This window comes from Alligator mississippiensis, chromosome 15 (genome assembly GCF_030867095.1).
Source record: "Alligator mississippiensis isolate rAllMis1 chromosome 15, rAllMis1, whole genome shotgun sequence".
In the NCBI taxonomy this organism is placed as follows: Eukaryota; Metazoa; Chordata; order Crocodylia; family Alligatoridae; genus Alligator; species Alligator mississippiensis.
The window spans coordinates 12,929,093-12,950,824 of record NC_081838.1 but is presented as its reverse complement, the minus strand read 5'-3'; the positions used below and the strand labels follow the sequence as shown (position 1 = coordinate 12,950,824).

At 54.0% G+C, this 21,732-nt stretch overlaps 1 protein-coding gene across 21 annotated transcripts in view; it reads left to right on the top strand.

Moving 5' to 3' along the window:
- The window catches only part of UBAP2L (ubiquitin associated protein 2 like), a 33,258-nt gene extending 12,206 nt beyond the window's left edge, over positions 1-21,052 (top strand). For 4 of the 21 annotated variants that reach the window (XM_019492638.2, XM_019492503.2, XM_059717947.1 and 1 more), the window contains 21 exons: positions 1,507-1,581; positions 5,172-5,224; positions 6,676-6,761; positions 7,500-7,671; positions 7,907-8,108; positions 9,446-9,723; positions 10,125-10,297; positions 10,939-11,128; positions 11,466-11,520; positions 12,330-12,504; positions 13,008-13,080; positions 14,238-14,433; positions 14,515-14,603; positions 15,608-15,661; positions 16,262-16,343; positions 17,817-18,034; positions 18,120-18,225; positions 18,558-18,625; positions 18,971-19,168; positions 19,592-19,642; positions 20,238-21,052. In XM_019492638.2, coding sequence (XP_019348183.1) covers positions 1,507-1,581; positions 5,172-5,224; positions 6,676-6,761; positions 7,500-7,671; positions 7,907-8,108; positions 9,446-9,723; positions 10,125-10,297; positions 10,939-11,128; positions 11,466-11,520; positions 12,330-12,504; positions 13,008-13,080; positions 14,238-14,433; positions 14,515-14,603; positions 15,608-15,661; positions 16,262-16,343; positions 17,817-18,034; positions 18,120-18,225; positions 18,558-18,625; positions 18,971-19,168; positions 19,592-19,642; positions 20,238-20,333 — 2,690 coding nt within the window. In that variant the 3' untranslated portion in view covers positions 20,334-21,052. The remainder of the gene's footprint in view (positions 1-1,506; positions 1,582-5,171; positions 5,225-6,675; positions 6,762-7,499; positions 7,672-7,906; positions 8,109-9,445; positions 9,724-10,124; positions 10,298-10,938; positions 11,129-11,465; positions 11,521-12,329; positions 12,505-13,007; positions 13,081-14,237; positions 14,434-14,514; positions 14,604-15,607; positions 15,662-16,261; positions 16,344-17,816; positions 18,035-18,119; positions 18,226-18,557; positions 18,626-18,970; positions 19,169-19,591; positions 19,643-20,237) is intronic. The other 17 variants (XM_014595799.3, XM_059717948.1, XM_014595794.3 and 14 more) reach the window with 10 other exon arrangements.
- Positions 21,053-21,732: the final 680 nt, after the last annotated feature.

Here is a 21,732-nt window from a genome sequence, read left to right as displayed (position 1 = left end):
ATTCCACTTTCCATTGTGCATGGTACATGAGCTGCCCTTTGAGTTAAGATGTCATCTTGCTCTTGATTTGGGTATGGAAGCACTGTGCTTCCTATCATTTTTCTTGCCCAAATGGTTTGCAAGGTGAGATCTAATTGGAGAGACCAGGTCTAAGAGTATTGTCTACTCATTGCTTCCCTTTTTATCCAGTTCTTTCTTCTTGGGGAGATCTACATTTTTTTTCTTGCCTTTGCCATTTTCTTGCACCATGAAAATGAAACAGGACATTTTCATATAAACATTGAGGGTAGGTTTGTGACACTCCGGAGAATGCAATTTTGCCGTGCAGTGACTCGGCATAGTCTCATGGGCCCCTTTTTCTGACTAAAACTTAGTAGTCTGTTTTGAGGGGAGGTTGTCTTCTGGAGCAGTCTCCAAGTTTCACAATTCTTTCTCTGAGATAATCAGGTGACCTCAGCATGTTTTGTTATAAGAATTGGCCACAACTGCACATCAGAATCTGAGACTATTTTCAACTGGCCCTTCTCTCTGCTTTTGTCAGCTGCAAAACTTCTTTGGTAATGGTAGTAGTGATGGTGGGACTGTGATGGTCCAGGGATGCGGGAAAAGCCAAATTTGTGAGGTGAGGGGGTATATCTTTTATTGGACTAACTTGTATAGTTTTGGGGCAGGAGACGAAAGCTTTTGGGCTTCTAGAGACCTGGTGAAGCTGTTTCCTCACCTTGCAAATCGGACCACTTTTGACCATTTTAGAAAAAAAAAATTAAAATCTGTTGCTTGCTACTGATTACGTGCTGCCTGCCCAAGGAATGGGTTAATAAACAGTATGCTATAGCTACCATAATTTCTTGGATCATGTATAACTAACTTTAGGACCATACAGTTCATTTTAACAAGCCTGGGCACCATGCAGCCCTAAATATGTTCCGTTTTAGAAGATGGGGATGGTGTCTCTAAAACAAGATCAAACAAATGGTGTATGGGTGTTTGTCTGAGCTTTTTTGCAGATTATAACTGCAGTGGGTGATTCAGTGACATGTAGCCAATAAATCTTGAATGTCAGGGGGTTGGATTGAGGATTTGTACTTTTGGGGGGCAAGGGGATGTCCTTATATTGCAATATGTAGGATAATAGAGCCAGATAGGAATGCTTCAGTTCTACTTACTTGGAACTTGCAGCTTTTGTGTCTGAGGCAGGTGGTTCTTGGGAAGAGTAGATAAAAATGTTCTCATGGTTTGGGTGAGAAATTGTTCCTCTCTAGGTGAAGGGGTCCAGGTTTGCTTCTGTGCTGTAGTGTGCACATTGAGCTTACCCTGAAATTTCCCTATTCCAACACACGTGTCATGCATGGTCATCTGGTTTCCATTGTAGCAGCCTTGAGTGTATCTTAATATTAACAATATCCACAGGTACCGTGTATCTGATGTTCATGGGGGCAATGAAACTCGTTCTCGCTTCTCAAGCCAAAATGTCACTGGTTCTTTTTTTCTTTTTTTTTGTTTCAGGACTTGATTTCATTGGGGTTGAGGGGGCAAATTATCCCCGAAAATTTGACACTGCTCCTGGTACGATACATCCAGGTGCACAAACTGCCCCGGATACCTTTCCTCTATAGCTTTTTTTAAGAAACTGAAATATCTGTGGATATGTCATTCTTTTCTCTCTCAACTTGTTCATATTGACAAGTACTGGATGTTTGTTCTGACTGTGCTTTTACTAATGCTGACCCCTGACATGTGAATTGGGCAAGGTGAAGTCCAAAGGCATGTGAAATGTGTGAACATCAGCTTCAGCCCCTGTTTGTCTGCACTCCTTGCAGTACTGCGTCCAGGTCCCTAACCATACATGACCTCCTACCCAGGGCAAGGAAGTGCTAGCAGCTTGGGCTCCTGCTGTTCTTCCCAAGCTCTGACTCTGCTTTCTCTGAATGCTGCATGCTTCCCTCACCCTTGGCTCTGGCCTCTTCATAAGTTTCATAAGGGGATAATTAGTCCTGCTAAATTATCTCAGCACTCTGCTTCCATTTACAACTGCTTCTTGATGAGCTTCTTTGGGGTGCTTTTGCTGTGCAGCTTCTCTTCTTCCTGTGAAGGGCTTGCCCTGAAATTGAAATGTTCATAGATACCAACCACACGTGCAGCCATGGAAGGAGGTTTAGACCCTTGTCACTTTGTTTCTTAGCTCTTGCCCTTCCTGAACTCCAGGGTACAGGGACATGTAGCCTTGATATACAGTACAGCATTGGCCCCAGAACATCCTCCTCTTTCTCCTGCAGCCAGCCCGGTAACTGGTCTGACTTCAGCTTCTCTACCACAAAGGCCTCCAGTCTTGATGGGAAGACTCCAAGGGATGAATAATCTGCTACTGTAAAGTAAAGCCCCAAGTTCTCCCATGTGCTCTTCAAAGTTGCAGCCTGCCCCAGGGATAGGGATGTAGGGATTCATTGGGGATCTGAACAGAGATTTGCTTTAAGTTCCTCTTCCCATTCTGTGGGCTTTGAATCTCTCTTCCCAATTTTCTCCCTAGTCTGAGTTTACACTTGCCTGTTCCTTAATATCTAGGATACAGCTCTGAACAGGGAGCTCCAGCTCTGCTGGTGTGAGCAGTGGGTAGCACACAAGTAGTTAGCGTGAGCCTGGCTGTTGGAGATCTGCTATGCAGTGGTGGGGAGGTGCATCTAGATTTACATTTCATGAAGCAGTGCACAGCCAGTGTGGAGTGTTGCAGAGTTTTTCCCTGGAGCCCAGCGGCACCCTTCTAAGTTGAAGCAGTGAGTATCTGTCTAGCTACACGAGGCATCTCATCTGCAAGCTTCCCAGTCAGTCCAGGTGCAGCTGACTTGGAGGTTAGTGTTACAGGGACAGTGCCCTTTGCCCTGTGCTTAGGGGCAGAAGAGTTGAGGTGCCAAGGCTTCCATGTCTGGAAGCTCTCCAAGGAGAGTGGCTGTCCACTGTTTGTAGCACGTGTCCTGCCTCTGGACTACCTCTCTTGATGCTGCAGTCATTGCCCTCAGCTGCCCCGAAAACATCCTGCACATACCAGCATGCTTTTGAAGAGAGACTATCTGCAGCTCTGAAAGAACCTTCCTCACTGGGGCAGAGGGAGGAGACTACCCAACTCAAGGCTGTTCTAAGCAGGACAGTCTGCATCCTCCTGCTAATGGTGAGAGCTAGGCTCACTGCAGGCCTTGCTATTCCAGGAGCCCGTAGAGATGTTTGGCATCTCCAAGCAGGGTGGGAGCTATTTGCTCCCTTTCTGGAGAGCCCCAGGACAGGCAGCTTCTTACTGCCAGTCCTTCTTTCTCTGTCCACTTCTCTGCATTAAAAACACAGGACAGGGCTGCCCTTTGACACTGCTAAAGCACCAGTTGGGAGCTTTTCTGGAATGTAGGGAGAGCCCTTTTAGTGGGCAGTGATCCCTCATGGGGCTTGTGTCTCACTCTGATTTTCCTTCTTTTTCTAAAATGCTGTACTTAAGCAAGAGGGGAAATGAAAGTGGGTCCCGTGCTGTGTCCGTCAGCACGTGCCCTCCTGAGCTCCTCCTACTGTGCTTTGCCAACCTGCAATCTGACAGAGGTATCTAGACCTTCCACTTCTCTCTGGGTAGGGGAGCTGGGCACCTGAGCAGCTTCCAGTCCCTGAAAGGCTGGAAAGGAACCAGCCTGCTGCTGCTGAGAGCGCAAGCAAGCGAGCAGATAGGGAAAGCTGGCTTCAAAAAAAGCTAGCCCAGCTGTGTAGCACATACTTGGTTCCCCTGCCTGATTGCTGCCTTCTGGGGGACAAAGGGGATTCCTGAAGGGTGAGGGGCTTTGGGTCTGTTAAGGCTCAGAGGGATTAAATTGTATTCGTGTTTGTATTTCTAATAGTGTTTAGACACTAAGGTCTTTAGATTGGCTCAGCTCATTAGGCTCTGCTGTAACTTCCTTGGTGCTCCCAAGCAACTACATTTCTGGAACTGGGAAACTTAATGGCAGCATACCTAAAAGGATCTGCTGCCCTTAGACCATGCCCTTTAAAAGCAGGGGCCCAAAATGCTTTTGTACCTACAGAGCTTTCCCAACCCAGGCTAAACCTGCCAGCTGCTGAAGTTGCTGATGCCAACTCATCCTAGCTTTGTAAATGTCTCCAGAATTAACCCCATTGGCTGTGTGGCTTTTAATCTGGTGTGTATGGGCTAAAAATGACCTGCAAAACAAAAAAGGCAGTTTTTGTGCCATGGATTTTTTCACATGTGAAATGTTCCTCCTTTTCTCCCACCACCCCAGAACTTTAAAGTTCTGTGGTTGAAAGATTCAAATGAGCATGTGTCATTCAGGATGCTTGGTTCAAACTGATACGGTGGAATTGAGGGACTTGGAACTGGCTGGAAGGTGACACAGTCAGGTTAAGGATAGGTTTTCTTAAGGATATCTATGTTTTACAAATTGCACCTTGATGCGTTGAAACTGAAATGCTGCACTGCGTGCTGCAGTACTTCAGCATGCTCGCCTTCCGCATCTCTCTGAAATTGGGGGCAGAAAAATTCACTCATCAGTTGTAGGGTAGCAGAAAATTCGGTTTTTGAATTCTCACATGCTAATTCAGACTGCTGGATTTCGAATCCTGCAGGGAAACATTGGTGTGTTTTAAAAAAAAAAAAAAAAAAAAAAAAAAAAAAAAAAAAAAAAAAGCCCAGCAAATGGCTTGGTTATTTGTGGGCTGTTTAAAATAAAGTTTGACAAAAGTGAAGCTTAAAGCTAAACTTGACTTGAAGGTACCCCTTTAAGAAAACCCACTTGATATGGTGGTAGCTGCATGGTCATGCCCCCTTACAAGCTGGCAGAGGCACATCTGGAGCCACTTTTGGCCTGTGCTGCTGGGATTAACCTGGCTGATTGTAGGAGCAACAGCTTGCAGTAAATGCAGCCAGCGTAGCATGAGGTAGGAGCAAGAAAACTGCCGGCTCAGAATGCAGGGGCTTAGGGGGAGTCTGGGGAGCCCTGTTTCTGCTTTGGTGTTGGGGAGTGTCTGCGCAGCCTTCCTTTGCCTCTAGCCTGTCTGGTTGGTGAGTAAGCACCCACCCTGCTGCCTGCAGTGCCCCCAGTGCTTCCCTGGCTTGTGAAAGGAGTGGGACTGTGATGTGTGCATGCACCTGCACATGTACACATGTGTAACTCCTGTTATCCTTCTAGGTGCATGGAGGACAGCGACAGAGGAATGGGGAACAGAGGACTGGAATGAAGATGTAGGTACTCTCCAAGCCCCTTCTCACCATGTTCTCAGCAGGCTGTCCATCTGTGGGGTGGGCAAGGCCTGCTGGTAGACAGCAGAAGTAACCTTGCCTGCTATTGCAGAGAACTCCATGCCATGGTCCTTTTCATAAGCTGGTCAGACTCCATCTTGGAAATCACTGGGTTGTTTGCCCCAGAGCTTCAGCTGTGCTACAGCAGGGAGAGCTCTGCTTTTGGTTGGCCACATACTTGCTGGGGCTTGGGGAGGGGAGCACATCTTTTTTGTCAAGGCTGCGGGTCCTGTGACTTTGCAAAAGGGCTGGGTTTTTCCTTTTGTGTTGGTCTGTGGCTTGTCTTGTTTCCATGTCCCTGCCTCCCCTCTGCTGCTCTGGAGGCACCTTAGCTCCCACACTGACCTGGGATTGATGTCCCCCAGCATTGAGCCCCAGACCCTGTGCTGTGTGAGTCAAAGAAGTGATTTGCAGTGTTAATGGCAGCAGAATCGGGGTTTCTACAGCTTTTTGCTTCCCTGTGTCTGAGCTTTTGTGGATCTGAAAACAAAGGAAGAGCTTCCCTCTGCCTGAAAGGAGGCAGCGCTGCTGCTGTTAGAGCAGCCCCCCAGCTGTGCTGGGGCCAACCTTAGGTCTCCACCTTGTGCTATTCTTGGTGCCCTTCTTGTATTGCACTTCCCAGCCTGAGGCTCTTTGCCCATGAGCTAAGCGTTCTGGCCTGTGCCCCTGCTCTTTGATTGCCTATTAGTATCAAGGTGCTAGCAGCTGCTCTCAGGTTTCACTCTGGGATAGAAGCTGTTCGTACGCTGGTGTTCCAGACTGGATTACGCCATGGTCACTAGAAAACTTCCTGTTACTTAAAACTGAAACAGTCCTTACCTGCCCTGCAGGAGGCAGGCTATGCTTTATTTGCTAATTAGTCCCAGCCCTGCAGAGTACTTGCATTGCCTTGCCTCCAGGGAGGTGTAAGCCTACGCCTTGAGGCTTTGCTTAGCATATCCACTGCTCTGCCTAAGCAAACCTGTTGCTGCCCAGCCCAGCATTTAGATGCCAGTCTAAGTTGGGTAATTTCAGGCTCGTCTGCGAAACCAGATCTGAGGCCTTTTCTTCATATGGCTTTTGGCAGATATCACTTCTCACTGGAGTGAGTTTTGTTGGTTGGGACTGCACGTCTCCAGTTTGGGCACTTATGTTACTCCTCGGCATCCTTGGAGATCTGGGGGTTGTTCGGAATGAGGAACAGACCTTCTTAAGCATGCTGCATTGTTCAGGGGTCTTGGGGTGGTCAGATGTGGTCTGATTAAAACTACGTGTGGAACCCATGCTGGTTTCTTGGGGGATGCTGCGAGTGGAGAGTAATCCCCAGCCTGAGGTGCCTTGTTTTTTGCTTTGACTTTGGAATCTCCCTGGCACATGGTCCTGACTCTGGATTGCTCCCCTCTTCTGTCTTCCAGCTTTCAGAGACCAAGATCTTCACTGCTTCCAATGTGTCCTCAGTACCTCTGCCTGCAGAGAATGTAACAATCACAGCTGGACAGAGGTGAGGGCTCAGTTTAACAATGCTGTTCCCCAAAATCAGTGGGGCAGTCTGTAGACAGGAGATAACTTCACTCCTGAGCCGTCACTGAAAAAAATCTCAGTGGCATTTTGCTAACGTGGCTTTGACATTGGAAGCCAAGAGGTTCCGCATTCCCCTGGGTTCAGCAAATCCTGTATAAAACAGGTGTCAGATTTCTGAGAATCTTTCTGGGGCTTGACATCTCCCACTGATTTAAATGGAAGGCATGCACCTTGGTCCATTAGACTGACTCAGACCTCAGTGAAGATGCTTAGATGATTCACAGGACATGCAGGTGATTTTTGGTATTGGCAGGGAGCTCTTCCAGAAGGCACTTAGATATTCAGGGAGTTTGCTCCTTTCATGCAACTGAAATGCATTCCTGCAGAAAATGTCTTGCACTCAGCCGTGTCCAGCATTGCCATTTCAGACCAGCAGCATGGTCAGCAAGCACTGCAGTTGTCTTGTGTCCTGACACTCAGCAACTGTTGTTATGCCCAGTTGTTCCATTTTTTATCTGCCTGCAATAGAGGCTGGGAACAGGTCACATCAGTGAGTTGTTTGAGATTGCTAGAGACCATGTGCGTTAACATCCATGTCATCTAGCCCAGTTCTCTGGGATGTGGATCTCTGAGGATGTAGTGTCAGGGATAGGAAGCCAGAGTAAGGCACTGAAGGTCTTAGTAGCCTGGGTCTCATCCTCTCCCCTTCTCCCCCCAGAATCGACTTGGCAGTGCTGTTAGGAAAGACCCCCTCTTCTCTGGAGAATGAGTCAGCAAGCTTGGATTCATCACAGGCCCCTTCCCTGGCCCAGCCTCTGGTGTTCAGCAATTCCAAGCAGAGTGCTCTATCCCAGCCAACCTCTGGGAACACCTTCTCTCATCACAGCATGGTAAGTGGGTGGGCCTGTCCCCATGGTTGGTTGTGACTTGCTCGCTGCCCTTGTGTGGATCCTGAGGCTTGGTGACTTGCCAGCCTCAGTCTTGCTCTTTGCACAGGCGTGCTTCTCACTGCTGCCTCGTGTTAGGTGGGGAGGGGCCAGGCTTGTCCTTAGAGACCAGAGCCCCAGGCTGGGGCAGACAGTGTGACCCCCCCACCCCCGCACCCCTTCCCTGTCATAACCGCAGGTGAGCATGCTGGGGAAAGGGTTTGGAGACGTCGGGGAGGCCAAGGGCAGCAGCACCACAGGCTCGCAGTTCCTGGAGCAGTTCAAGACCGCGCAGGCCTTGGCTCAGCTAGCGGCTCAGCACACCCAGCCAGGCGGGAGCACCGCTGCCTCCTCCTGGGACATGGGGTCCACAACGCAGCCCTCGGCCCTCGTGCAGTACGGTAAGGCGCAACTGCTGCCGGGAGGCAGTCCGCTGGGGTGGCAGGCTTCAGAGCCTTTCAGAGACTGTAGCCAGACTGTCAGAGCTGGGTTTTGTGGGGATGTAAATCTACTTGCCCTCTGGATGGAGAGAGTTAGACTCAGCAGACACCAAGCCAGAATCTTTTCCTCCACCCTTCCTGCCCCTGACAGCAGAAACGAGCCTATTCAGAGTGCCCGTGTTACCAGTATCAATCTTGGCATGGCTGCAGGTACTGGGGGTGTCAGACCACTATGGGGTGTGCCTCCCTGCCTTACCTTAGTAAAGAGGAGCATTCTCCTCAGCACCGACCAGAGGAGCTGTCTTGTGCACTAGATTTAGAACATGCGCACATTTGCCACTCTTGGACGTGTGTGCTGCTGACCTAGCATAGCCTTTGAATAGACAACCACCTACTTCCCAGGTATCTTTCATGGTAGAGACCGATGTACACACAGTGATTTCCTTGCCTCAAAAGGTCTGGCCTGGAGGAATGGCCTGAGGGCCCTTCAGCCCAAGTTCTCATGTGCTTCAAAGGCCACACTGAGCTCTGCTGTGATTGAGCATTATCCTGCTCCTTCCAGCCTCTGTTTTGTTTTTTGCACTGGGGAAATGGCTCCAGTTCAAATCTGAGCTGTGGAAAAAATTCAGCCCTGTTCTTGCAGCAGCCAGTGTTGGCATCGCCTGGGCCCTTCAGACAAGGGGCCATAGAGGAGAAGCAGAGAATAGGAGCTTCTTGTAATAAGTGGTGGTATTGAGTGGGCTGGAGCAGGGCAGTGTGTAGTGGAGTGGTGGCCTGGGGCTGTGTGGAGGAAGGGCAGGTGCTGCTGTGTGCAGGGCAGGAATGGGGCAGTACGAGGCAACCTGATGTGCAGGGAAGGGCAGGGGGGCAGAATCAGCTCTGTACAAGGGTCAGGTGTTGAGCCCTCACCTGCGCAGGGCCCGGGGTGAGCCTAGCCCTTTTGCGACAGGGAAGGAGTCCTGCTGTCTGGACTTGTCTCCCCCTGCCTCTGTGGGGAGAGTGTTTGGGGGCTAAGGGGGAAAGGGGGCCATTTGCCTGCAGGGCTGGGAAAGGGTTTGGTTTAATTGGATGAGCCTGGGATGAGGTCGAGTGCCAGGTCAGGATGGTGGGGCTCTGCTTTTGCACTGCCACTGACTCCTGGGCAAGCCACTCATCATGCACTCTCTCCCCACTTCGTGGGAGGGAAAATATTTTGGCTCCAGACTGGGGCAAAGGCTGGTTGTTTGAAGTGGAGAAGCACCTGAACTTATTTTGGCTCCGGGGAAACAACCACATTGGTCCAACCTTGTTTCCCTTAGATCTAAAGAACCAGACGGACTCCTCCGTCCACAGCCCCTTCACCAAGCGCCAAGCCTTCACGCCAACGTCGACCATGATGGAGGTGTTCATGCAGGACAAGCAGCCTGTGGTGACGGCCCCTGCAACGGCACCACCGCCCCCTTCCTCTCCCCTGCCCAACAAAACCAACCCAGTTCCCCAGATGTCCCCAGGGTCTTCAGACAACCAGTCCTCCAGTCCCCAGCCAGCGCAGCAAAAGCTCAAGCAACAGAAGAAGAAAGCCTCTTTGACATCAAAGGTATGGACTGTGGAAGGGGGAAGGAGGCAGTGTTGTCTCAGAGCTGGGGCAGGCTCTGTTCGTGTCACGGAGAGTGAGGCTGAGTTCAAAGGCCTTTCATAGGACTGATGAAGACTAAACAAATCTAGAGTGAACAAACATATTTGAGTGGGGTGACCACGGGGAGGGTGTACTGGCCACGAGGCTGGGGAGCTCACCAACCTTGTGTCTGATGGCATCAACCCCATGGATGTCAGAGCAGGTGATGGCCTGATCACAGTATTCTGTGGCTTCCAACTGGCTGATGTAGGAAGCCTGTGAGCACTGCAGTAGTGTACAGGCTGAGTCTGGACCCGTGGCATGCCCAAGGAGGTTCACCTGGCAGTGATGGGCCTCAAGCTCGCACCCTCCTTCCCCTATAGATTCCTGCACTTGCCGTGGAGATGCCTGGTTCAGCAGATATCTCAGGGCTAAACCTGCAGTTTGGGGCATTGCAGTTCGGCTCTGAGCCCGTGCTCTCAGAGTATGAGTCGACACCAGTGACGAGTGCTTCGGCAAGCCAGTCTCAGAGCAGCCTCTTCACCAGCACTGCGAGGTGAGGCTGGGTTGTGCTGCAAACTGCTGTGTCCTGGGAGGAAGGCACTTTGGGAGGCAGGCGGGTAGCAGTTTAGCTGCTGGCCCGGTATTTTTGGCTGGGGCTGAGTGGGCAACTTGCAGGCAGCCTCCGCTTGCCTCACTGGGGGGCGGGGAGGGGAGTAGCCAGGGGGAGTGAGGAGTGCTGGGAGCTCCCTTGGTGCCTAGGTGACCTGTGTAGATGAGCAGTGATCCCAGGTGCTGGGAAGCGGGGGGGGGTGTGCATGCGCTGCTGAGCCCCTTGTTGCACTGCATACCAGTAGACCCTTTCCGACTCTGCTCATAGCCAGAAAGGGGGGACAGCGTATGCGACAGGAAACGGCTTGAGCGCCAGCAGACTCCTTCAGGCCAGCTGTGCCTGCTTGGCCTGCAGTGCTTGAACAGAGATCAAGATGGGGGCAAGCTTCCTGCTACCTTTGCAGTGAAAAAAGGGGAGTCTCACCGCAAGCACCCCTTGTTTCTCTTCCTCCTCCACTTTGGCTTCCTTGGCTTGCTGACGTCGGAGAAGGATGGGGTGGACAGGGAAAGCTGTGATCTGGGCTGGTCAGCAGCTCCCTGCAAGGCTGCTTGGGTGAGACCCTAAACTCTCTTCATTTTTTGTAGTGAATCTTCGTCCACGATTTCGTCCAATCAAAGCCAGGAGTCTGGTTATCAGAGCGGCACAATACCGACGGCAACGTATACCTCCCAGAACAGCGCTCAGGGACCACTGTACGAACAGAGATCCACCCAGACCAGGCGATACCCAAACTCCATCTCCTCCTCGCCCCAGAAAGACCTGACCCAGGCCAAGGTACGGCGATGGCCCTGACTCCTGCCTGGAAAGCAGCTGCATCCATTTTTGCCAGTGGTGCTGCTCTCAGTTTGGCAGAATGTGGACAGCAGGAGGGTCCATCATTAGCCTGTGGAACTCACTGCCTTGTCCTGGGGGTGGGAAGGCCCTGAGCAGGAAGGTCAGAAGCAGTTGGACACGCATATACATCTTGATTGTCAGTTGGAATGAAGACTGGTAGTGTCGATGCTGGGCAAGAACACCAGCCTCCTGCTCAACACTTGAGGAAGAGGGGTTGAGAACAGATTTGTCGGGAGAGGAAGCAGATGCCATACTGAACTCTCCTTTTCTCTTCCAGAATGGTTTCAGCTCTGTACAGCCCACGCAGCTACAAACCACGCAGGCCGTTGAAGGTGAGGGTCTCAGTGACACGTGAGGTGCCTGCTCTCTTCAAGCACAGGAGTGTTGGGTTCTGAGGGAGGGTGAGCAGCAACTGCCCTGACGAGATGACCAGGGCTTCCGGAAAGCTCTCACCTAGCTGGGCAGTCTCTGCTGCTGCTTCATTTGCTTACACAAAAGCATTCAGCTTTTTGATACCCAGAGGACCATAGGCAAGTTAAGTCCTGTAACATCTGTGCCTTCTTTGCCCTCTGCCAGATGGGAGTGATAGTATTCTCCAACTGTCAGGCAGTGGGTTGGCAGCACAGCTTGGGCCCATCCCATCTCTCCCATCCCCTAGTCCAGTGGTTCTCAACCTTTGGTACCTTACATACCCCCTGCTGATCGACACGGCAAAAGTGAAACCGGAAGTCCCACTGTGGCACTTCCAGTTTTGCTGCTGCGAGCTGAGTCCTACGTTTTCCACTGTGGCCTGGGGCAAAGCAGCCTGTATGGGGCCTCCCTCCCCTATCCCCCAGCACACTGACACTGGGGAGTGAAAGCTCCGGTGCACCGAACACAGTGGGAGGAGCAACAACTGGAACTTCTGGCCCGAGCTGGCAAAGACCAAAACGCAGTACCTGCGTACCCCCTGCATGTCTCATGTACCCCCAGGGGTACATGTACCATAGGTTGAGAAACACTGCCCTAGTCTGTGCATATCTGCTGGTGTCAGTTGCTGCCTCTCCTCCAAGGGCTGGTTGGAAAGGGTTCAGCCTGCAGTTACATGCTGATGTTACTGCAGGCCCTTAGCAGTCCCCTAACCAAAGTGGTTTCTTCCCAGGTGCTACAGGCCCTGCAGTGAAGTCGGATTCTCCCTCTGCCCCCAACATCGCGCCTCTCAGTGACGCTGTCTCTGCATCGTCTCTGCTGACAACAGCCAGCCAGCACTCGGCAGCCTTGGGCAGCCTAAGCCACAGCGAGGAGCTTCCCAGCACGACCACCACCCAGCTCAGCAGGTGAGCTTGGTGGGGCAGACCAGGGAAACTCAGTCCTGGGTTCCACTCCCTTCCTTGGGCAAGGGGGAGACCCTTGCACCTGTTCCTTGCTATTGCTGCCTCCCCTTGTAGTGGGGACCCCAGGAGCTCTGTTCAGATGTCATATATGGGTGTTTTAGGTTGGGCCATCTCCTGCCCAAGCAAGGCGATGACTTAGGGAAGGTCTCTGGAGAGCAGTGTCTGGTGCTTTCTGCTTGCCTACAAAGCAGCTTCAGCCTTGGCTCCAGTCCTGGGCTGGGCATTCCTTTCCTTCCCATCCCATCCTGTCCTATTGGCTTGGTGGGGACACCCAAGCACAGCTGCATCTGGCAGCTGGCGCTTCCCACAGGGGAAGGGCGATCTCCATCCTTCCAGGTAGAAGAGCTGTGAGGGTGTTGCGCTGACCCAGGTGGGCCATGGGGTGCACTGCTGTCCCCTCAGAACTTAACTCTGCTGGCTTCATGGCTTTCCTTCTGTCCCTGCAGCACGTTACCCACGCAGCAGAACAGCCTCTCCTCATCAACATCCTCTGGGCGCACATCCACATCCACTCTTCTGGTAAGTGTGGGGGCTACCGAGTGGACCTGTCATGGTGCCAAGTGCCACTGCTTGAGTTGCTAGGCTGAGGCTGCTCGCGGCATGCCAACAACTCTTTAGCTTGCTGTAGCTATTGAGGGAAGAGTGTGTGCCGCAGAACAATCTGGAGATGCAACCAGATGCAGTCAGACCAGGCTGGTGGCTGACTGAACTGCACTACTTCGACATGCCTGTGACTGGAAGTGCTAGGGTGGGAAGTACAGTGTTAGTCTTCAGCGTCCCCTTGGACACCACTCTCTGCAGGTTGCACTGTAGCCGCTCTTGGCTTGTGTCAACAACTTGCCACGGGCCAGGATCATTTGGTTCTGTGTTCGTGCAGATGGGAGAGGTGGGATGCTGGGATGGGTATGTCAGCATTGGAAGAGTCAGGAGTTCTGGCTGTGATCAGGGTGTGGGGCTTCACCCCAGGGCATGTTCTGCGAGTGGTTCCTCTCTTGGTCCTTTCCTAATGTCTCACTCCCTGTATTGTCTTCCAGGCCTGGACTTTCCAAACCCTGGGGCATCTTTATCCTGTTTACTGACACAACAGGATTCCTGTGCTAGGCTGAATTGAGGGGGAGGGGAGTGGGGGGGCTTTGGTTTCAAAACCTGTCAGGTTGCCAGTTTGCTAGTAGTTGTGAAGCTGCAGCAGCCACATTACTGATGACCTTGCCCCTCAGCCTGACTGCATGGGGCATCTGCCCCAGGGCTGGCTCTTGAGATGGGTAACTGTACAGAGCAAAGCAGCAGCATGCTTCCCCCATGTCTCTTGGGTGCCTTTAAAACAGGCTTCCCTTCCATCTGCCATGTATACTTGCTCCTAGGCCTATTTTGTGTGAGCTGGTAGGTTTGATGCCGCTCAGTTGCTGTGCCAGGTGTCCTGAGCAGGCCTGTCGGCCTGCCACTGCACGGTGCTTGCTGGATAGCAGAAGATGTGTCTGAGCCTGGTCTGTTTAAGAAAGTGTAGAGGCTGGAGGCAGAGCTGGGAGCCCGATGCAGGACTAGGTCACTGGCCAGGCTCAGCAGCCAGGCTTGCAGCAAGCAGCTGGGAAGCGCTGGATGTGGGGTGCCTCTGGGTCCCAGTAGGTGATGCAGATGGCCTGGCCCCAATGCCTCCCATTCTCTCTCTCCTCCACTAGCACACAAGTGTGGAGAATGAAGCGAGCCTCCATTCTGCTGCTAGCACTTTCTCCACCTCCTCCAGCACGGTCTCGGCTGCCCCACCTGTGGTCAGTGTCTCCTCCAGCCTCGGCAGTGTCAGCAGCCTGGGGCTCAGCCTCAGCAGCAACTCCACGGTGACGGCCTCAACGCGCAGCTCAGTTGCAACGACATCAGGTACTTCCCAGGGTGGAGCAGGTACAGGCGGGAGCTGTGGGGGGGACTCTTCAATTCATCATGGCTTCTGTCCTCCTTCAGGAAAAGCCCCTCCCAACCTCCCTCCTGGAGTCCCACCGCTGTTGCCTAATCCGTACATCATGGCTCCAGGCCTGTTACACGCCTATCCGGTGAGTAGGGCAGCAGCTAGCTCACTGCAGAGTCGCAGCATGCCAGTAGATCCTTCCTAGCTCTCTCCCTGGCTAGGAGGGAGGGACAGCGCATGCTAGAAGAATCAGAGTCATACCAGATGCAATCAAGCAGACTCCTCCTGGTTGACCTTGCAACATCAGACTCTAACAAGCCTGGCCAGTGGGGCTGCCTTGGGCTGTGAGTCTGGGCTCCCCTCTCAGTGAATCCATGTAGCATGAGGCAGAGCAGTGCCTTTGTACACCTGGGTCAGGTGCTGCACTGTGCATGCATGACATGGGCTGGCAGCCGAGTCAGTGCAATGCAGTGCAGCAGTGAGAAGGGTTGTGGAGATCCTCCTGCCTGCTCCTTCATGAAGAGCAGTGGTAGCAGCCCAAGACCAGAGTACCATCCTCAAGGGGCAGGGTTTGGAACAGATCTAGCAACACTGCAGGTTAAAGGCAAAGGAGTGATCTATGGCAGGCAGTGAGACTAGGGCACATCACTGAGCTTTCTCCTGGTGGCAGAGAAGGCAGGAGGAGGCTGCAGGTGCGAGCTGCAGCAGCTGTCTTGGAAAAGTGTCTCTGGTTGGCACTGATGCCTTTATAGAAACATTTGAACAGATACTGTGGCCTGTGGGCTCAGCTTCCTCCATGCCATGCCCTCTTGCCCTCTGGTCACGAAAGCCCATCTCCCCCAAGAACCCAGGATCTTAGCCAGACAGCATACCTCTGTCTGCATAGCAGAGTGGTGCAAGGGACCCAGTGCTGTGAGCCGCAGACATGTTGGTGCCTGTACATTCCCATGCCAAAGCAAGTTTTCTTAGTCTCGCCTCTCAGCAGAGAAATACAGGGTTTTTTCCAGGTTCCCAGGTGGTCCCTGACATTCGCTGTTCAGTCAGCTAGCACGTAGCATAAGCTTGTTCAGATCTGCCTCCATTACCATGATAACGGGGCAGTTGGACCTGCACGATTAACATCCCTAACGCAATCTCCTCCTTTCCCAGCCACAAGTGTATGGGTATGACGACTTGCAAATGCTTCAGACGAGATTCCCGCTGGTGAGTCCATGCCTCTGGGGAATGTCTTGCTGTTGGCGTGCTAGCGTAGGAGGCTTCTGTGGGTCCAGTGGGGGGCATGTGTTAGGCTGCAAATGGTTTTGCTTCTCCTTGTGTTCTCTCACTTTGGATCACTTGGGAACTGGTACATTCAGGCAGCAGTGGTGTTGGGGGTGAGGAGCATGTGAAACATGTGTTGCACAGCAAGCAGGAGACTCTGTTCTTTGCTTGTGGGATGTCAAGTTCCTGCAGACATGGAGGTTTCCTATCTTCTGCAGATAGAGCTGGCTGTGATTCTAAGGAGCAAGGGGGGGCTGCTTTTGTCTTGGAAGGTGGGCTGCAGTCCCATGGCTGAGCCTGTGGGTCAGTACCGGGCCTGTGAGGTGCCAGCATGGCAGTAGACCCTCTCTAGCTTTTCTCGTAGCTAGACGGGGGGGGATGGTCATGCAACAAAAACCCGGAGTCACTATCAGATGCGATCAGCCTGCCTCCGACTGATCGAACTGCATTGCTTCAACATGCCCTTGCACGCTGCCCTCCAGGGGGCCTGTCCTCACGGTGGCAAACGCAGCTTGCTGAGCCTTCCCTCCGTCTGCCTTCTAGGATTACTACAGCATCCCATTCCCCACGCCCACCACCCCCCTGACGGGAAGAGACGGCAGCCTGAGCAGCAACCCGTACTCTGGTAGGAGCTTGTTCCAGCGTGGGCTTGGCAGGGCTATTGGGGCTTGAAGCAGAGCCTTGTGTGGGAACCTGTGGCCAGAGAGCCACGCTGTGGGAGCCGGAGCGCACTGGTTGTCCCCCATTCAACAGGGCAGGCTCCAAGGGAGGCATCATGTTCCCTTTGCTTCCAAAGGCACTACTGCTTGTGCCCCTGGGATTTGAGGCAGCAAAGCCTTCAGTTTGCAGCTCTTTCCAGCTTCATAGCTTTAGTTTCTGTCTGGCAGAGCCCATTGAGGGGTGTGACTGGGTCAGGCACTTTCCTGTCGGAGCAGCATGAGCGAGAGGCAGAGTAACCAAGCTAAGGGAAGGCTAGGCTGTGTGCAGGGGCAGGTCAGGGAGTGCTGCACTGTGTTCAGGCTGAACCCCTAAGAGAATGTGGTGTTGGGTCATGGAACAGTATGGAGGGGAATGGGGACTGGACAGTGCGTTCTGAATCCTGACTGGCCGCATACTGGCAAGTGCCCCTGATGCTGGGATCGGCCTCTGCCCTGAAAGGTGCTTTGCAGCCTGACCTCTGACATGGAGCCCAGGCCTGAGGTCCCATGTGCTACTTGTTTCTTTCCTTCCCCTTCTTCAGCCTGGGGCTGGTTTGTGCACAGTAGCTTGGCCCAGCATGCTGCCTTAGCACCCAAGCCAGACCGCAGTGTTGCCATGTGCGTTTTATTTGCCAAGTTCGCCTTGGCACCCAGAATTAGCAGTTGCAGCCATCCCAGCCAGGCTGCATTGCTGAGATCGTGCAGAGGAAGTCGCTGTCTCACTGTGCCACACTGAATGGGGAGAGTGTTCCCATGAAAGGGCCAGGCAGGTGCTCGCAAAGAAAGGCGAGCAGCAGCTCCCTAGCCACTGCCCTGGCACCAGGGCCGGCTGCTGGCTAGGAAAGAGGAAGTGAGAGTTCTGAGCATTTTCTGCAGCCCCTGGGCCCTGCGGGGGCACTTGGTTGTGTGTGGCGGGGGAGGGGGGTGGGGTGGGGTGGGTTGGTTGGTTGGTTTGTGAGCAGAGCTGCAGAAAGGAGTTATTCACAGCACCCTCAGTTGGCAAAGCTCTGACTCCCGTGATCTGAGCATGCTGAGCCCCTTGCCTTGGGAGGAGAGGGTGGCTGCTGCTTTTGTCTAGTCCTCAAGGAAGGCTGTCCTGAAATTGCTGAGCTCAAGGATGTGGCTCAGCAGGCCCTAGTGCTCCCAGGCTCGTGCTGCTGACAGGGCTGGCTGGAACCTCCCAGACTGGCAGTGCTAGGCTTCATCTGCCCTCTGTCCACAGCATACCATTCAGCTGCTCTTGGTCAGAGCCCTCAGCCCCAGGGAACATGATGCCTGTTTGCGAAGCATTTGGGAATCGCTGGGTGGGACACATGCAAGGCACAGCTGACTCCATCTCCCCCCAGTCCCTAGGCCGGTGTGCGCATTCCCACCTGTCTCCCTCCATCCTCCCACTTCAGGTGACCTCACAAAGTTCGGCCGAGGTGATGCCTCCTCCCCTGCTCCGGCGACGACCCTGGCGCAGCCTCAGCAGAGCCAGACGCAGACACACCACACCACGCAGCAGACATTCCTCAACCCGGCCTTGCCTCCTGGCTACAGTTACACCAGTCTGCCATATTACACAGGGGTCCCTGGGCTCCCGAGCACCTTCCAGTACGGGCCTGCCGTGTTCCCTGTGAGTGTCCCCCTGCGCCATGGGCTTCAGGGTGGTAGCCCTGGGCAGTCTAGTGCTCACTGGCCCGGCCCACTCCTTTCTCCAGGTTGCTCCTACCTCTTCCAAGCAGCATGGTGTGAATGTCAGCGTGAATGCATCAGCAACCCCGTTCCAGCAGCCCAGCGGCTACGGCTCCCATGGATACAACACTGGTAAGGGGCTGGGCTGGATGGATCACTCCCTGTCACCTGTGACCAGCTAAGCCTGCAGCACTCTTTGCCAGCGTGCTGGGCCTGGTGTGCTGCTCACTGCTGGAAGAGAAATCTCAGCCTGTCTGAGGGGTCGTGCCTCTGCAGGGCTGGTTTCCTGCCCACCAGCCTGCCAGCAGGGCCAGGGGAGTTGGTCATCGCCAGTTCTGGGCTGAGCTCTAGTGAGCTTCATCCCTCTCAGCTGCCATAGTGGGGGCTGCACTGCACCTTGCATGGCTTGCAAAGGTGGGAGCTTGTGGCTCCTGACTGACCCTCCCTGGGCCCTCCATCCCTAGGTGTATCTGTGACATCCAGTAACACAGGAGTACCAGACATCTCGGGCTCAGTCTACTCCAAAACTCAGGTTGGTTTCTTCTCTCTGAACTCTGGGTGGATGGGAGTTATGTGGTTATGATCTGTGGTGGGGGCAGGGGGGCTCTCCTGCCCTTGGCAGGGGCCAGACCCGTAAGATTCTGCAGGAAGATGGTGTATTTGGCCCTGGGAAGGGCTGGCAGACTTCTGCCCTCTGAGCCAGGCAGCACAAAGGGGCCAGGGCACGGGTGTCTCTCCTTCCCTCCCTCCTCCATTCTGTCTCTGGCACTGCCACATGTCCTGTGTGCGGGGGCGGCATTGCCGTGTGCAAATGGACAGCCAGAGCAGCACGCAGCGCCAGCCATGCCTCACCTGTCTGCTGGCTTCTTCTTGGCAGCAGTCCTTTGAGAAGCAGGGATTTCACACTGGAACCCCAGCAGCCTCCTTCAACTTGCCTTCGGCGCTGGGCAGCAGCGGCCCCATCAATCCTGCCACAGCTGCGGCATACCCGCCGGCCCCCTTCATGCACATACTGACCCCACATCAGCAGCCCCACTCGCAGATCCTCCATCACCACCTGCAGCAGGATGGGCAGGTAAGCACCCCACTCCCGCCGGGTTATCTCCTAGGGCTCTTGCTCCCTGGCCCCCTCCCGCTCGCACTCCACAGCGGACACATGCAGACACGCGGCGACACGCACATGCTCTCACTCATGCCTGCACATACATGCCCGGCCTGAGAGGAAGAGGTGAGGAGGGCCCGGGGCACTCTCCGCCAGGGGCTCGGCGCCGCCCTGTTGCTGCTGGGCTGTACCAGGTCCGTTCAGCCGGCACCCCTCCCCTGCGAACATACCTGGTACGGCCTGACCTCCCCGTTCCCGGGAGGGGCGGCGTCGCAGGCTGGCAGTGAAGGGGTCAATCGCCACCTGCCATGAGCCCACCGTAGCTTTCAGGTCTAACCGTGGATTTCTATTGTCATAGTTTGTCCCTTTATTTTACATATCCCGGTACTGCAACAGCTTCCATATTTGCAGATGATACTGTGCTGCCAACGCCAGCAGGAAGACCAGGTAATGAACCTCTGAATGATACTGCCTCGTGCCCACCCGCGCTGCCCCGGGGTCTCGCCCCTGCGCCCAGGCCCTCCTCCGCCCCCACCTTAGCCCCAGCCCGCAGCATCCAGCCAGGCAAGGAGGGAGGCAGCAGCCAGGATGTGCACACACACACCCGCGCGCACACACATCCCCGTGCTCACCCCCCTGCTGGTGTTGGAAGCATTACTGGTCTGGTGTATGACGGTAGAACGGCTCGTGTGGAAGGAGAGTGGGGGCAGGGGGTGGGGCAGCATCTGGTGTGGGTTGTTTGACAACTGGGGTGCTACTTGCTGCTGCCACAGGCAGGAAGCCACTTTCTCCCTGGGCTCAAGTGGCAACGGTGGAGCTGGCATTGGCCACAGCAGGTCAGTGGCAGCCATGGAGTACAGCATGGAGCTGTAGTCTGGCATGGCCTCGTGGGCCTGCAGTGTCAATGCGGGGCGGCTCAGCTCCCAGGACTGAGGCTCTGCCTTCCTTTTGGAGGCTGCACCACACCACACCGGCTGGGCACGGGACCCCGGGGCTCAGAGGCACCTGCTGCCCTCAGTAACCATCCATGTTCCCCCAACAGAGTGGCACCGGACAGCGCAGCCAGGGCAGCTCCATCCCCCAGAAGTCCCAGGCCAACAAGTCCACCTACAACAGCTACAACTGGGGTGCCAACTGAGCTGCCGCCAAGAGCAACAACCAACCCAACCTGCCACCCCAGGGAGAAGCGTGCACCACCCACGTCCCAGCCGTCTGGGCCGTGCTGGGCTCTGCGTCGTGTCTGTTTGCAGCCACCTTTCCTGTTATATGTAATATAGAATTTGTATTTTTTTTCTCTCTCTCTGCATTCGGATTCTGAACCGTTTGCCGTAGGGGCCTCTCTTGGTTTTTACTCCTTGCTCCCTGCTCATCACCCTGCGCCCCCGACCCTGCCGGAGCCCAAGGAGTGGAAGGCTGCCAGCCCGCCTACAGCAAACCCCTTTACTATTAGGAATAAGAACAGTAATTGATATGAACAGCATTGTAAGATGAATTAGTTGAAGTGTTTTTGTACCGTGTTCCAAATTCAATGGATAAATGTGTCTTGTATATAAAAACGAAAACCCCACGCCGTCCTCTGGGTCTCATTTCCACAGCTGCTGGGGGAGCTGGGCAGAGCTACCCTGACTTTCAGTTCCGTTCCCACCCCACTGCCTGCCCCCTTCCCCTCCTGCTGTCTGCTGTAAGTATATTTTGCTTTCCCCCATTTTTTTTTCCCCTTGGGGTGGGGGTGGGGGAGAGTTTCTATGCAGTTGATTCTTGTATTTTTTCAGTTCCACCCAATCCCTTCAATAAGCCCCCAAATGGGTCGATGACTAAAAAGAATAAAGGTCACAACGTGCTGTGTGTATTTTTTAATACTGACATCCTGAGCCTGCTTCCATGTCCTGGCACAGGGTATCGGAGGGGGGGGGGGGGGGGGGGCATGGGGTCAGCTTGCCCATGCCTGGGGCCAAGAGAATGCTAACAGGGTTGATCCCTGGAGCTGCTCATCTCCCTGCTGAGTCTGGGGTGGTTTCTTAAAAAAATTGTTTAGCTCCTAGCTCTACACTACATCTGGTTCCTCACCCGAGGGGCCCTGAGCAGCTCCAGTTCCCTAATGCTGGCTTAGCAGGCCCAGTACCCCTGTGCAACTGATGCCCAGTCCAGGCCTGGCTGCCTGCCTGACCCACAGGCTCAGCTCAGGGAAGGAGCCAGGTGCCTTCTGCCTTTTCCAGCAGGCTGGCAGGGGAGGGCCTGGTCCTGCTGTTCCCCAGCCACCATCCCTAGTTCTGCCAGGCCTCTGGTCCTAGCCCTGGCTGCCCTTGCTCTTCTGGGCACAATGGGGGAATGTGCTGTGGGGTGTTGCCACTGCATGGTGCAGAACAGACTTCCAGGTCCAGGCAATGCCCCCCTGCCCTAACCTCTAACCTTAACACCCCCCCCCCGATTGCTCTACCCGGGGCGGCAGAGGTACAAATATTCAGCTCAGGCTTGAGTGGAAGGTGCTGCCATCTCTGGAGTGAGGTGGACTCTGTTTGGCCCTGCCATGGTGACCC